Genomic DNA, 14,407 nt, shown 5'->3' on the forward strand with positions numbered 1-14,407 from the left:
CATAACATGACCCGTGGGCGGCTCAGAAGGCAATTCTTCACAACGCACCAAACGTATTCCTACACTACGGGGGATACTACATGATTGCCTTAGGGCCTCAAGCTGCTTTTCGCTATCTAACAAGTTATTTTCTAAATGATCCGTTGTGAACTCAGAGCGAAATATGGGTATGGCATCATAAACAACCCCCTCACCCACTCGTATGGAGGAAGAACCAATCTCGGCTAAGGTTTGACAATTGTGAGGATCAGAACGACATATGGGTATGGCGTCACAAACAACCCCCTCACCCACTAACATGGAGGAATAACCAATATTGGCTAAGGTTTGACAATTGTGAGGATCATCCAACATTTCTTTTGTACAAGACTCTAACAAAGGCCATGAAGACCCCGACATTGCAGGCTCAAACCTAGAGCCCGAGCTAGGGGAGCCCTCATCACTAAGACTTCCAGACTCCGACATCTACAACAAACAGAAACAAACTCTATTACTACATGAAGGATCAAAACATAAGGAAGCTCACAGGGCATGAAGAACAGCTCAACCAGTTCATTATGTTCGTCGCAAAATACATGAACATTCCAACAATTCAACAAAAAGGAAAACATCCAATGTAGTGGAGAAGACTACCAACCTGAAGATGGTGCAGCAAAGCAATGCTAGAATCCCTCTCAAGTAAAAAGCACTTTGTCTTCAACAATCACTACAAGATGAGCAAATGAAGGTAAGGTAAAGAATGGAAACTTATCCTTCTTATATATAGTTCAACATGGCTATTAACATTCAAAATTCAAATTCAAACCATGAGAAAGCCCCACATGGAGAATCTTCAAACTTCTAACATTAAGGAGTTTCAAATTTCAAATGTTTCAGTTCCCCCCTCCAAAAAAAAAAAAAAAAAAAAAAAGGGAAGGGGGAACACAGCAGCTTCATCAATGGGATTCAACTCCCAATCTCAAAAGCTTCGCACTATGTTCATCAAGATAGTGCGAAGCACAATCAATTCATGATGCCAACAAAAGCTTCATCAATGGAGGACAAATATCAATCTCAAAAGCTTCGCACTATGTTCATCAAGATAGTGCGAAGCATAATCAATTTATGGTGCCAACAAAAGCTTCATCAATGGAGGATAAATACCAATCTCAAAAGCTTCGCACTATGTTCATCAAGATAGTGCGAAGCACAACCAATTTATGGTGTCAACACCAAAGCTTCACCTATAAAGCTTCACCACCAAAGCTTCACCTATAAAGCTTCACCACCAAAGCTTCACCACCAAAGCTTCACCTATAAAGCTTCAACCCCAAAGCTTCACCTATAAAGCTTCAACACCAAAGCTTCACCTATAAAGCTTCACCACCAAAGCTTCACCTATAAAGCTTCACCACCAAAGCTTCACCTATAAAGCTTCGCTAACCAAAGCTTCACCTATAAAGCTTCAACACAAAAGCTTCACCTATAAAGCTTCAACACAAAAGCTTCACCTATAAAGCTTCAACACCAAAGCTTCACTAGTCAAGCTATCTACCCAAGCACAAATCTATAGTCAATAAACCTTACATATTAAACTATTTTCCAAACACAAAACCTTGTGGCAAATAAACAAATTTTGTTCACACAACCAAGATTCTCTTGAACTTGTACAACAACACATGAGTGCACCCAAACTTTTTTGTTTTACATCCACAATATCCCTATCATAAACAGACATACATTTATATAAAATCCAACCCAAGCAACCTTTTTCTTCCTCTCCCTCTTCCGCCTCTTTCCATCTATCAAATTTCTGCAACCTTTGCTCTTCTCCAGTGGAGCTGAATTTTGGACACCCTATAGTTCTTGAGCAGATGAACAACTTTCAAGAAGGAATCATTTCTGTTTGAGCGACGGAAATTAAAGTGTTGAGGCTCCAAACACGACAGTCGGATTCCCGCAAATTTAAAGACTGCTGTGATGTTTCGAAGATCTGGAAATATTTAACCGTTAGTTCATTCTGAATTATTGATATGTCATGAAAGAGATGATAAGGAACAATTTTGATGAAGAAAGTATGTTGATCTGAACAAGAAAAAAGGAAGTTTCGAAGCTCACAATAAGTCTGACGGGTTAACAGCAAAATGATGAACACTTACTCAACATACCTGAATATCTGGAGTTGTACTACTCCGATGGCTCTCAAATTTGGATATGTTGTAGTTCACAAACTAAGGAACAATTTTCATGAAGACAACCTTGCGAGTTGAGCTACAGAACATGTGTTATATTGCAGAGCTACCGCACCCTCTACGTTAACTCCTCCCTTCCCTTCCTTGGCTCCAACACCCACTTTCCTTCATCATGCCTTTGGACTCATTCAGATTTGTACGAGGACATGAAGACCTTTCCAGCAAAGAAAGGAAAAGGCAAGTCAAAAGAATAGCTAAAAGCCACCAAAAGTGACGGACAAAAAGAATAAGTACACAGTGCCATATTGAACAAAGTCCGGGGAAATGGGGAAGAAGACACAGGCAAAGGAATGAGACTTTGAGTCTCATTGTTATTATTTATCTACCTCCCAATATGCAGCAAGAATACATTGGGCTTCACAAAAACTAAATAAAGGGGAGTGGGCACAAACCTGTTCTCCTCTTTGGGCTTGCCACACAAATAACAAATGAACAAAGGCACTGGATCCCTTCTTTTTGTGGGCTTGCAAACAAATGAGCAGTTTTGGGCTACACAAAAATTTTGGGCCCTCCCAAAGCTAAACCTAGCTTGAAATATTTTTGGATAAGGCATATATGAAGGTGTGACATCAAAACAAGGCTTCGTTACTTTGACATATTAGTAGCAAGCAAGACACCTCATTCGGCAACTCTCATCGCCTGAAGACTTGGGGGACTCCCACCATATGCTACTGCACCTTGATACTCGGAAGTCTCACAACCACTCAGTGACTTGGATTTTTCAAGTCTCCAACCGAGAAGTTTTCCTCACTCAGGAAATTAAGGGAACACTACCTCAAACTACATGCTTCACTCACAAAGCTTCAACAATACAAGTTTCGACAAAAGAAAAAATTCAGAGAACTTCCTGAAGAAGGCTTTGGTGTATTTAACACAATATGTTGAAATGGAGCAAAGCTTATTTATTAATATTTTCGATAAAGCCACAAATATGTACATATACATGAGTCAAAATAAACAAACAAAAGGGAGCCTTCACAAAGGTTGCTTAGGGGAAGTCTCAGCAGTCGGTAGAGCCCCAGAAAGAGAAAGCACCGGAGGGTGGTTATCCGGAGCCTCATTACTTGACAAAACCCCAAAAGGAGGAGGCATTGGAGGTTCATCATTTGAAGCTTCATTACCAGGTACAGCCCCAGAAGACGAAGGCAATAAATGCCTTTGGAACAAACCCACAAACCGCTGATGATCAAGTAAAACCTTACCATCAGATTCCTTCATCTGGTCAAGCTTCCTCTTCATGTTTGTAGCATAGTCATGGGCGAGCCGGTGCAACTGTTTATTCTCATGCTTGAGCCCTCTAATCTCCTGTTTGAGACTCATCACTTCAGCAGCCAATGATTCAACTTGGCGGGTTCTAGCAAATAGGCGTTGGGCCATATTAGACACAGAACCTGCACACTGAACACTAAGAGCCAGAGAGTCCTTAACAGCCAACTCATCAGACCGTTTGGAAAGTAGTCTGTTATCTTTGGGAGTGAGAAGGTTCCTGGCCACCACTGCAGCGGTCATATCATTCTTCATCACAGAATCCCCAACGGTAAGAGGACCAGTAGGGGATATGAAGGATGGGCGCCATATGTTGTCTGGAGAAGGCGTGGCTGTCTCTTCTCCAAGGTTCAAGTCAAAACGACGGTCGGAGGGTCCAGACATTTTCAAATGTGTTGAAGAGGGAAGAGGTCAGACAAATCAAGATCTTAGAAGTGCAAGAATGGAGCTTCTACTGGTAGAGATTCAAGTGTGCTGTGGAACTTAATGCCAGCCTCTATAAAAATCTGCACTCGACGGAGCTTCAGAAATCGAAGAGGCATTTGCTTTCTCAAAAGCTGGGCTGCTCAGAGACCACGAGGGCCGATCTCAGAAATCGAAGAAGCACCTGCTTTTTCAGCCTCGTCAGCACCTGTCACATGCACACTCAGCTTTGCGAAAATTACGGGCAATCTGTCGAAGATTTCTGGTGAAGTAGAAAGCACGTGAATCTTATTGTTCAATCACCGCTCTCCACATGCACCATCAACTCCTCGGGTACCACATATAACTTTGTCAAAGATCTCTGACAAAGTTTAGGCACGAGAATTTCGAAGTTCCAGCTACCCTACTATTACCCACAAGGGTAAAGGAACAGCACCACTGCTTGACAACTGGAAAGTCCCTATGTGTGTCGACCTCCGTGTTTTGCGGCAAGACAGGTTGGCAAGAACGTCCAACCTTTACTCACATTCGAGAAAAGACTCCCAACATAATTACTTTCTCAAAAACCGAAGTAGCACCGCTTTCCGAATCTCGAGAGTCAGATCCTCGACGGGATTGCTTGTTCGAAAACCGAAGAGGCACAACTCTCAGAACTTCGAAAGCCAGATTTCCTTAGATAAAGCTTGTCTGTAATCTTCACACGTAACATCAGCTTTCCAGATACCACATACCACTTTTTCAAAGTGCTCTGACAAAGTTAAAACACGTGAAGCTGGCAGCTCCCACTACATTGCTATTACCCACAAGGGTAAAGGAATAGCACTACTACTTGTTATTGGGAAATCCCTATATACATCGACCTCCCTCCTCAACGGACAGGCAAACCTGCAAAAATGCTCAACCATTTCTCACATTCGAGAAGGCACCCTCAACATAACCTCTCGAAATACTCAGCTTTATTTCCCCCCGATAATACCTCAGCAAATAAGCCACACCAAGAACAAGAGTATCTCATATCATCAGGGTCGAAAGCAAGAGTATCCCATATCATGCTTTCTCCCTATCTTTGTCTTTGTCCTTGTCCACACCTGCAGGACAAGGAGAAAGAGAGCAGTCAGTCGGAACCTGAAATCAAACCTCCAATCTGGAACTGACTGCCTGAGACCTTTGCCTGGTTGCTTACTCAACATTGCTCTCGAGTACTCATCCTCAACTGCTGTCAAGGTCACAAATTCCACCAACAAATACCTCATGACAGTTGATCAGATATTGGCTCTTTACACTGAAGCTGCCAAGCGTGGATGAGTCACTAGGAAGGAATGTTCTGAAGGACCATTTAAATGCAAATGGTACACACCACTTCTGCCATGTAAAAGATTGAAGCAGAAGGTTCAACGGTGAGCTGAAACAGATCACTACAGCACGACACCTTTCCATACCACATTCATTATTCCGTCAACAGCAAAAGTATCCCATATCATCAAGGTCGAACGTACTCTAGATTTGATGGACTTGTTTTGACCCTCAAATTCTTGAGTCGGCCTTATACTCTGAAGGGAACCAGAAAACCCTCCAGCACAGTTCAAGAATAAGCCTGTGGAAAGTTACTTCTTCAAAAGCACAAGTATCTCATATCATCTCTTCTCCATTTGCTTCTCCTTATCCTGGCAGCTGAATGAGAGACAAGGAGAAGGAGAACAATCAACCGGAAGCCGAAGTCGAACCTCCGATCCTGGGTTGCTTGCTTGGAAGTTTGACTGCTTACCTTGTCTGTCACCTCTTTCGGCATATCTCCTAGCTCGGCGACTTGGGGGACTCCTACTATAGGGTTTGTATCGCACTTGACCAAGCCCGAAACTATAAGTAAGCTTCAAGTGAAATTGATACATTACCTTGTGCATTTTCATCGGTTAAAGATACCACCCATGGATGGAGGAAAAGTACTGCCAGAGAAGATGCCACATCTACATATGAGACAGATAAGGCACGTGAAAATGATACCACACTTTAGTACTTAGAAGTTTCGTGATTACTCAATGGCTTGGATCTTGCAAGTCCCCAACCGAGGAGCTTCCCTCACTCGGGAACTTAGGGGAGCACTGTTTGTACCATACTTGACCAATCCCGAAACTACTGAGCACCAGTCAACGTTATACCGTCAAGGACCTAGAAGAGCTTCCCTTCAACCAGGAGGCCAATCACAAAGCGACACGTGTCGTCATCAGAAGCCAATCACAGCTCGACACGTGTCAACATCAGAAGTCAATCACAACACGACACGTGTCGATGTTAGAACAAAACTAGAAACTCTCATCTATAAATAGGGATCATTCTCCCACAATAATCTCTAATGTCATTTTGCACTAAACTATTCACTAGAACTCACTAAACCAGAGCTTGAACCTATGTATTTGTGTAAACCCTTCACAATTAATGAGAACTCCTCTACTCCGTGGACGTAGCCGATCTGGGTGAACCACGTACATCTTGTGTTTGCTTCCCTGTCCTTATTCATTTACGTACTTATCTTCACTAGTGATCGAAGCAACCAAGCGAAGGTCACAAACCTGACACTTTCTGTTGTACCAAAGTCCTCGCTGATTTTATGCATCAACACAACTCACTTATGCATAAAATAAATAACTTTCATTTTACAATTTTTTTTAAATAAATTGTAAGAAACTTGTTGAATACTTAAATGAGCACACATTATATGCTTGTTTCCCATGTTTTCATTATGTTCCAATATTTCATAATATATGTGTCAATCTATTTTTTGTAGTTTATAATGAAATTATATATATTTTAAGTATAAATACATAAATGTAATGAATTTAGTTAAATCCATCTAATCCGTTTAGACCCCGCTTAGCAGTCTAGGTGCTAGGTCCAAACTCGCCACCATATTAGCGCCTAGCGCTTATACATTTGTTACACACACACATACCTAGTTTTCAAAAATACTTTGGTTTTTCAATACACGTCATCTCTTCGTTAAATTAACGAAACGTAGCCCATAATTTACCTAATAAATAAATCCAATGGAGACACGGTGACACATACTTCAAATTTTCTTATGCTTTTATAGTCAAAATATATTTCTGCATCTTTCGCTCCTGGATTTTAGGTTTCGATGGAAGCGTAGCGAGAGGGCTGACTCGGTACGCAAGCACGTCTGTCTGTCTCTCGTTCTTTTGGGTCAAGTGTCTGTCTTCAATATTCTTAACAAAAACATTCCTGAGAGAGTTGGGAGCTGAGCTTCTGAGCCTCCCCTCCAAGCAAAAACAAAGGTACTTTTTCTTTTCTTTCACTTCTTCTTAGAATTTGTAATTTCGATCCTTTGCCTCCTGATAATTTCTGAATCTGGGTATTTCGTATTGTTGCATTTTAGAGGTGGGTTTGTGTTTAAATTTTGTGTTAGGGTTTTCAAATCTTTGCATTCGGTTGTTTGAGTAAAGGTAGAAGAATAAAGGCTAAAATTTGTGAGTTTTGAAGCTGATAAACCTGAATGAATTGTAGGTGGGTTTTGGATTGTTGTTGATTTTTTGCGGTTTGGTGCATCGAATTTAGCTGAATCGGATATGGGTTTCTGTTGATTTTGTGAATTCTGTGGGTTTTTTTAGTGTTCTGAGGGGTTTGGTGTTGTTGTCTTCGGCTTTGTCAGCATGCCTTCTACGCACAATTCGGGTTCTTCTTCGCCATTGACTTCGTTTGGTCGCTCGATTTGGAGCCGGCGAGAGCCATTTCAATCAACAGAAGCTAATCAGGAGTCCAGTGAGCAGGAATTAGAGGTTCAATCTTTTCAAAAACTTGTGACAGAACTGTTTCATGACTTGTCAGCTGTTGGTGCTGATGAATTGCTCTCCATTGCGTGGATTCGGAAACTTTTGGATGTTTTTGTTAGCTGCCAAGACGAATTCAGGGTTTTATTGTTGAAAAACAAGGCGCAGGTTTCTAAACCGCCGTTGGATCATTGGGCGGATGAATACTTAGATAGGAGCTTGAAGGCACTTGACATTTGCAATGCTGCTCGTGATGGGATTGACAAGATTCGTGTGTGGCATAAGCATTTAGAGATCGTTCTGTGTGCCTTGGAGTCTCGCCAGAGGGCATTCAGTGAGGGCCAGTTCCGTCGAGCAAGAAAGGCTTTGGTGGATTTGGCAATTGAAATGCTTGATGAGAGAGACTCTGGGTCTGTTTTTTCTCACCGCAACTGGTCTTTTGGGCTTAACAATAACACAAGAAAGGATGCTCGCCGTCGCCAACACTCATCTGGGAGTTCAACTACGCATTCCCGCTCTAACTCGTGGAGCGTATCACACTCTTGGTCTGCAGCTAAGCAGCTTCAGTCAATTGCAAGCAACTTGGTAGCACCTCGTGGAAATGAGGTTATTGCAGCAAATAGGCTTGCAGGCTCTGTTTTCACAATGAGTTCTGTGCTCACATTTGTTTTGTCGTCTCTCGTGGCTGCGATCCCATGTCAGGATCGAGGCATTAGCACTCATTTTTCAATCCCACCGCAGTACTCCTGGGGCATCCCATTATCCTCACTTCATGAACGGATAATAGAGGAATCTAAGAAGCGAGAGCGCCATAACTCACATGGGTTGCTGAGGGAGATTTATCATGTCGAGAGATGTGCACGCCACATGACAGACTTGATGGATCTGGTTCAGTTTCCATTAACAGAGGAACAGAAAGTGGAAGTCGAGCAAGAACTGCAGGAGTTAGCATCGATTTGTGAAAACCTGAAGAATGGATTGGATCCGCTGGAACGCCAAATTAGGGAAGTATTCCGTAGGATAATGAATTGCAGAACGGAGGGTCTCGAACTTTTGAGCAGCGCAAACAATCTGGAGTAAATTAAAAGAGGTAAGTTTCGACTGAGCATGAAATGTACAAATCCGCGAATACATTCGTTGTTTTGCATATTTCCAAGTTGCAAGGAGAGAAGTAAAGTGGTCAGCAACAATACAAAGGGTAAACAAGCGTCGTGAACGAATCTCTTCGGTTTCTCGAGCAACTAGCATTTTTTGTTTCCGGGACGTGGGAAAATGAGGTCTGTATGTCACAGTTTGGTTGGTATATGTTATGTTCGAATTAGCAACATTCTTACAGTTTGGTTGTAACTCTGGATCTTTTGATACATATAACTAGGGGTGAAAATTTTTACTAAATTCCCGTACCAACCGTCCTACCAACCATACCATACCAAATTATTACCAAAAATTTGTACCAATTGGTAATGGTACGGTATTTGTACCGTACCATACTATTTCGGTACGATACTGGTATCCAAAACCAGTATCGGTGGTATACTGTACCTACCAATATTATTATTATTATATTATGTATTTATTCATATAATTATTTGAGGGCAAAATTAATATAATTATTGTAGAAGTGTAAAAAATGTATAAAAAAAAAAATATATACAATCACTCATAGTGACAAGCTTTACAATTTTCTTGAAGGGTCAGCTTCAAAATCCAACTCTATAATCCATAAATCTTAAATTTATATTTAACCGTCGATTGTCATTTACTCTTTATTGTTCTTATTGAATTTCATTTTTTTAATTTTCTTTTTTTGAAAACATGATCATCTGGCGGATGTAAGAAGATGAATGGTTCAGATCTTTGATATCACGTTTCGATATTTAAAGTTAACTAAAATATGAGTCGATGTCATATAGTTTGTAGAAACTTTATAAACATCAAGCAATATTTTCACTAACCGTAAAACTCTGAACATAATATCAACGATTCAAACCATTCATCTTTCTGCATCCTCTAATAGATCATGTTTTCAGAAAGAAAATCAAAAAAAAAAAAAAAAATTTGATGAGAAAAATAAAGCGTAAATGTAAATAACAATCAACGGTTAAATCTTAATCTATGATTTATATGATTATAATGACGAATTTCAAAGTTAAGCTCTTCATGAAAGTTGTAAAGTTTGTTATTACGAGCATTTATATATTTTTTCTATATTTTTTACACTTTTACATTAATTAAAAAATATTAGATTTTAGGCAAACTAAGTGATGTAAAACAAAATGACAATTACCATTGACATACCATATCAATCAAAATATTTGGTATACTGATATTCGGTATACCATATCAACCAAACTATTTGGTATACCGATATTCAGTATATCAAAAATTTGATACGGTAATAGTAATAGATTTTACCATACCAAATATTTGGTATGGTAATTGGTAATGTACCAAAACCACCCCTACATATAACTCAAGTCCTATTTAGTTACATATTTACAAATCGTGAACGGATCAACATCGGTATACCACAATCGAAAATCTCCCACGAGTAAACAAGTAACATTGGTATGAATTAGTCCATCGTCTAGCACCATCGGCTTGCCCTTCAATCGGGATGAAGGGCAACCGATGTGCTGTAAATGAGAAGGTTATTTCTACAAATGATAATTACAATGGACTTGGCAGATGTTTGTGAAGGATCTCCCGCAAGCCGTCGATTGAGAGCATCCACCATTACTTGTATCGAAATTAATTCAAAGCTTCAGCTGTACCCGCTTCTCTTTACGAAATCCGCTTCGACTACTAAAAGATTTAACCAACACCGTTTTTCTTTTTCACGTATTTATATACCAAATTTCTTGTATGTATGACTGCAGACAACATGGGTGGTACCGCATCTACCAGTGCATCGAATGTACTCTGCGAAGAACACGTGGTGGTCTCCGCTTCTCTACGATAGGAATGAGGTTCTCCATGAGCTGCAAGTGCAGACAGAGTGAGAGAGAGTTAGATCATTTACTCACACTTACAAAATGCAGCTTGCTCTATATAAAGAAAACAATGAAATCAGCAAGTTTGCTATGCACGAACCGGTTTGTTGAGTTATAAGCTATAGAACTCAATACTAAGCAACCAGGTGGCGTCTACATTAAAAAAGGTCGTACCCAATGCACAAGGCTCCCGCTTTACGCAGGGTCTGGGAGAGGTGAATGTCGGCTAGCCTTACCCCCATTTATGGAGAGGCTGCTCCCAAGTCTCGAACCAAGACCTACCGCTCATGGGCGAAGGCACTTGCCATCGCACCAAGTGCGACCTCTACATTGATCGCTAAAAATGAATTTCTGCTAGTGAGACGATTCCCTATCCAAGCTTTATCCGTGTTTAACAGACCTCTACGATCATGTTTTCAACAATAGTGTGACGGAGTTACCTTATTTCTCTTGCATCAGAAAGGTTAAAGAAGCAAACGAAACCTTTTTATTCTCGTGGAGCCATTCAGATTCTTTCTACCCATCCCATAATCTGTAACTGGCAATGTTTTTCTACCCATCCCGGGAACCTGCTACGTAAGTGATGGCAATGTTTCTTAAACAAAAATCTTATTAGGTACTGTTCTACAGAGCAATCTTCACAATCCAAGGTCAAAAATCAGTAAAAGCTAGAAAGTATACGTACTTCAAAACTTAAAGCTGAATGGAAGGAGAGTTCGATTGTATGCGATATGAACTAGAATCTGCTACGTATAACATGATCATCCCTACAAGTTGTTTATGATATTGAAAGAGATAAACACACAAAGACGGTTCACAGTTCATAGATGTATCCAGATTCTAAATAGCCAGGCATCTGCATATGTAATGCAAAGATCTCTCTATTTCTCTCGTCGAATGTATTGAAAACGTTATTTCACAAAGTATGAGAAAGTATTCACGAAAACAGACATAGACATACCCGCTTAAACCTCTCCTTCTTCTGCTCGGCCTGCATCCGAAGTAGAAGATCACTTAGGCATAAACTCAGAATGCAAAATTCATACGGGATTAGAGCGAAAAACCGAGTTTTAAATAGAATGGTAAAAGTATATGACCAAATTGTAAGAAGCGATTGAAGAATTAATAGACCTGTTGTCTGAGGAGCCGCGCATTTTCCTCCTCCAGCTGCGTTACCAGAGATTCGAGCTCTACGGTGTAAGCCTAAAATCGCAATTAAAACACAGCAATTTCAATAACCGATTTCAGATTTCTGTTTGTTTCCAATCAAATTAAATTAAACTAAATCAACATTTTCTCAGTAACCAAACAAACATGATCCGGCAAAGAATGAACCGAACCTGCTTCCGTTCCCTGGACCGAGCAGCGGATTCTCTGTTCTTGATCATCCTCCTCTGCTTCTGCTGCGTCGCCTTATCCAGCGGAGCCTCCTGCACCACTCTCCTCTTTCCAGCTCTCCCTCCTCCGCCACCTCCTCTGCCTCCGCCTCCACTCGTCGTCCCGTTCGCGTACACCAGCTGACCCTGAGCAGCTGGAGGCGGGGGAGGAGGAGGAGGAGGAGGAGGCTGCACCTGGAACTGCCCGTACCCAATCGGAACTCCGCTGGCAGTCACGTTGACGTCCTCTTCCCTCACGGCCCTAGCCCTGGTGAGAAAGTCCTCCAAGGTCATCTCCTCCATCCCACCGCCACCGCCTCCTTCTCCTGCCCGCACCTGATCCCCGCCGTCTCCCTCGGCCGTTCCCTCCTCCTCCTCTCCCATTCCCACTCCCACTCCGCCGGCGACGATCTCCTTCCAGACGTCGTCGACGGACCTCGGCTCGGCGTGATGCTGATGTTGCTGATGTTGCTGATGATGATCGTTGTCGTCCATGTCGTTGGTGGCAGTGGAGCTGTAGATGTTCTTGAGGATGTCGTCCATGGTAATAGACGGATGCTTGCGATGGTCGTCGTCGTTGTCAGCCATGAGAGTGGAGAGGGAACATATAGACTCTCTCCGCGGCAGATCCGAATTCGTGGTTGAAACCACCACCATCTTCGAAGACGCCGCCATCATCCTCGCAACCCTCTCCCGGAATTCTAGCCCTCTGATTTGATTTTTCCTTTAATTTTTTCTTCTTCTTCGACGAAGAATTCTGATGATTCTCTTTTTTATAAATAAATTAAATTCCAAACCAACAAACAAAACGAACCAAAAGTCGTGATGCTCAAGGCTTAACTGTGTGTCCGGCTGCACTGCTTACTGGTTTACCATAATTATTATTAGATTTTAATTAATCGTCATCCAATCATTAATCCTGCATGATATGCTTTGCCACTTTACACTTAAGAGCCTCTAGATATTTTTCACTATGTCGACAAGACGAGCTGATATATCAAATATCATAATATAGAAGTCATTGTATACTTAAAAAAAAAATTTCAATTACTTGTATTATGAAAATTGGTGCGACCAGTCTGTATTCTCAATACATTGAAAATAAAACTTCAAAGTTATGTTTATTCAGCTCATTGCATAATAATTTCAAACTCTTTTTCCTTCTCTTACTGTATATTAGTGTCGAATATTGAGCATCTCCAACCACAAATGCAAAATGCCTTAGAATGTGTATTTTACATTTTGCAATAACTTATGTGAGTTCGATACAAATATTGCCACTCTAGCCTTTTGCAGTAACTTATGTCAGTTTGATGTCTACATATAAGAAACAAGCAACATGGGATTGTTTAATATTACACCATTGACACAGTGGTATGATTTTGATAGGAATCAGTTTTATAAATTAAATGTGAGACGCATCTACTTTTTCTTTTTGTATTTACGGTTGGTCACTATTTTTCTCTATCTTATTTATTGTACAGACATCAAACTTATGATTTTAATATATATAGAACTCAAAAATAAGAATCACTTTCATTGCACTCATATTTTCCAACTCACTTTAAGAATTTGATTCTTATATTATTGTTATCAAACTCATTTTTCCAACCCGAAAGACCTAAGAAAATGAACGGAAATGAGGTTTGTATAGGTGGCCATAGAACATCCCTGTTTGGGTTAAAACTTGAACTTTGGGCTTAAAAAGGAGTCGGCCCAAAAGAATGACTAGGAGGAAAGGAACCTGAAGCCCAGTAAAAGCCCAGAAGACAGAAAAGGGCTTTTCCCGACTAGGTACAGATCATTTGAACCACTTGTTCACCTACCTAGAGACCAAGTGGTGTAGACTAGCCAGCTAATCAGCCCAAAAGCATTTTACAGTGGCAGTACAAGTAAAAAGCCGATGAGTCATTGCCCTTCAAGCTGCATTCGGGCAAGATTAAAGTTACAAGAGGCCAAGCAAACTGTCTATAAAAGAAGAAAGAGAAATCAGAGATGAGGATACTCAAACAACCAAACAAATACAAGCATAAACTCTGCTCAAACCAGATTTGCTTTCAATGAAGCTGTAGTCAGCCCAAGCCTTCATCCCTTTCGGGATCAACCCTCACCAAAAGCCTTTGTAAAAGCTCTGCTACCTTGTCTCTATCTTGCTGTAGTATCGATTTCCTTCTGTAAATTCATCTCCCTATCCCTCTTTCTAAGCTCTCAAGCCCCTCTATAAATCACAAAGATAGGAAGTTGCAAGACGACCAGTCTTGCCTGACAAGGTGAGACCTTGCCCGACCCTTTTTGTTTTTGTCTTTTCATTCATAAGTCTAGTAATATGTTGTATA

At 40.9% G+C, this 14,407-nt stretch overlaps 2 protein-coding genes across 4 annotated transcripts; one reads left to right on the top strand and one right to left on the bottom strand.

The window, feature by feature from the left end:
* Positions 1-6,947: 6,947 nt before the first annotated feature.
* Positions 6,948-9,097, top strand: LOC103425352 (protein BYPASS1-LIKE-like). Of its 3 annotated transcripts, none has more exons than XM_008363430.4 (2): positions 6,948-7,210; positions 7,585-9,097. In XM_008363430.4, exon 2 carries the CDS (start codon positions 7,586-7,588, stop codon positions 8,780-8,782), a length of 1,197 nt encoding a protein of 398 aa, XP_008361652.1. In that variant the 5' UTR covers positions 6,948-7,210; position 7,585; the 3' UTR covers positions 8,783-9,097. The 3 variants fall into 3 exon arrangements, with proteins under 3 accessions (XP_008361652.1, XP_070670300.1, XP_070670301.1); XM_070814199.1 differs by having other exon boundaries at positions 6,970-7,210; positions 7,440-9,097; XM_070814200.1 differs by having other exon boundaries at positions 6,973-7,210; positions 7,544-9,097.
* A 1,131-nt stretch (positions 9,098-10,228) lies between these two features.
* LOC103402330 (bZIP transcription factor 12-like) lies at positions 10,229-12,986 on the bottom strand. Its single transcript, XM_008341067.4, has 4 exons — positions 12,036-12,986; positions 11,827-11,898; positions 11,657-11,686; positions 10,229-10,683 (listed from the first exon to the last, which is right to left on the bottom strand). Exons 1-4 carry the CDS (start codon positions 12,747-12,749, stop codon positions 10,603-10,605), a joined length of 897 nt encoding a protein of 298 aa, XP_008339289.2. The 5' UTR covers positions 12,750-12,986; the 3' UTR covers positions 10,229-10,602.
* Positions 12,987-14,407: the final 1,421 nt, after the last annotated feature.

This window comes from Malus domestica, chromosome 15 (assembly GCF_042453785.1).
Source record: "Malus domestica chromosome 15, GDT2T_hap1".
In the NCBI taxonomy this organism is placed as follows: domain Eukaryota; kingdom Viridiplantae; phylum Streptophyta; class Magnoliopsida; order Rosales; family Rosaceae; genus Malus; species Malus domestica.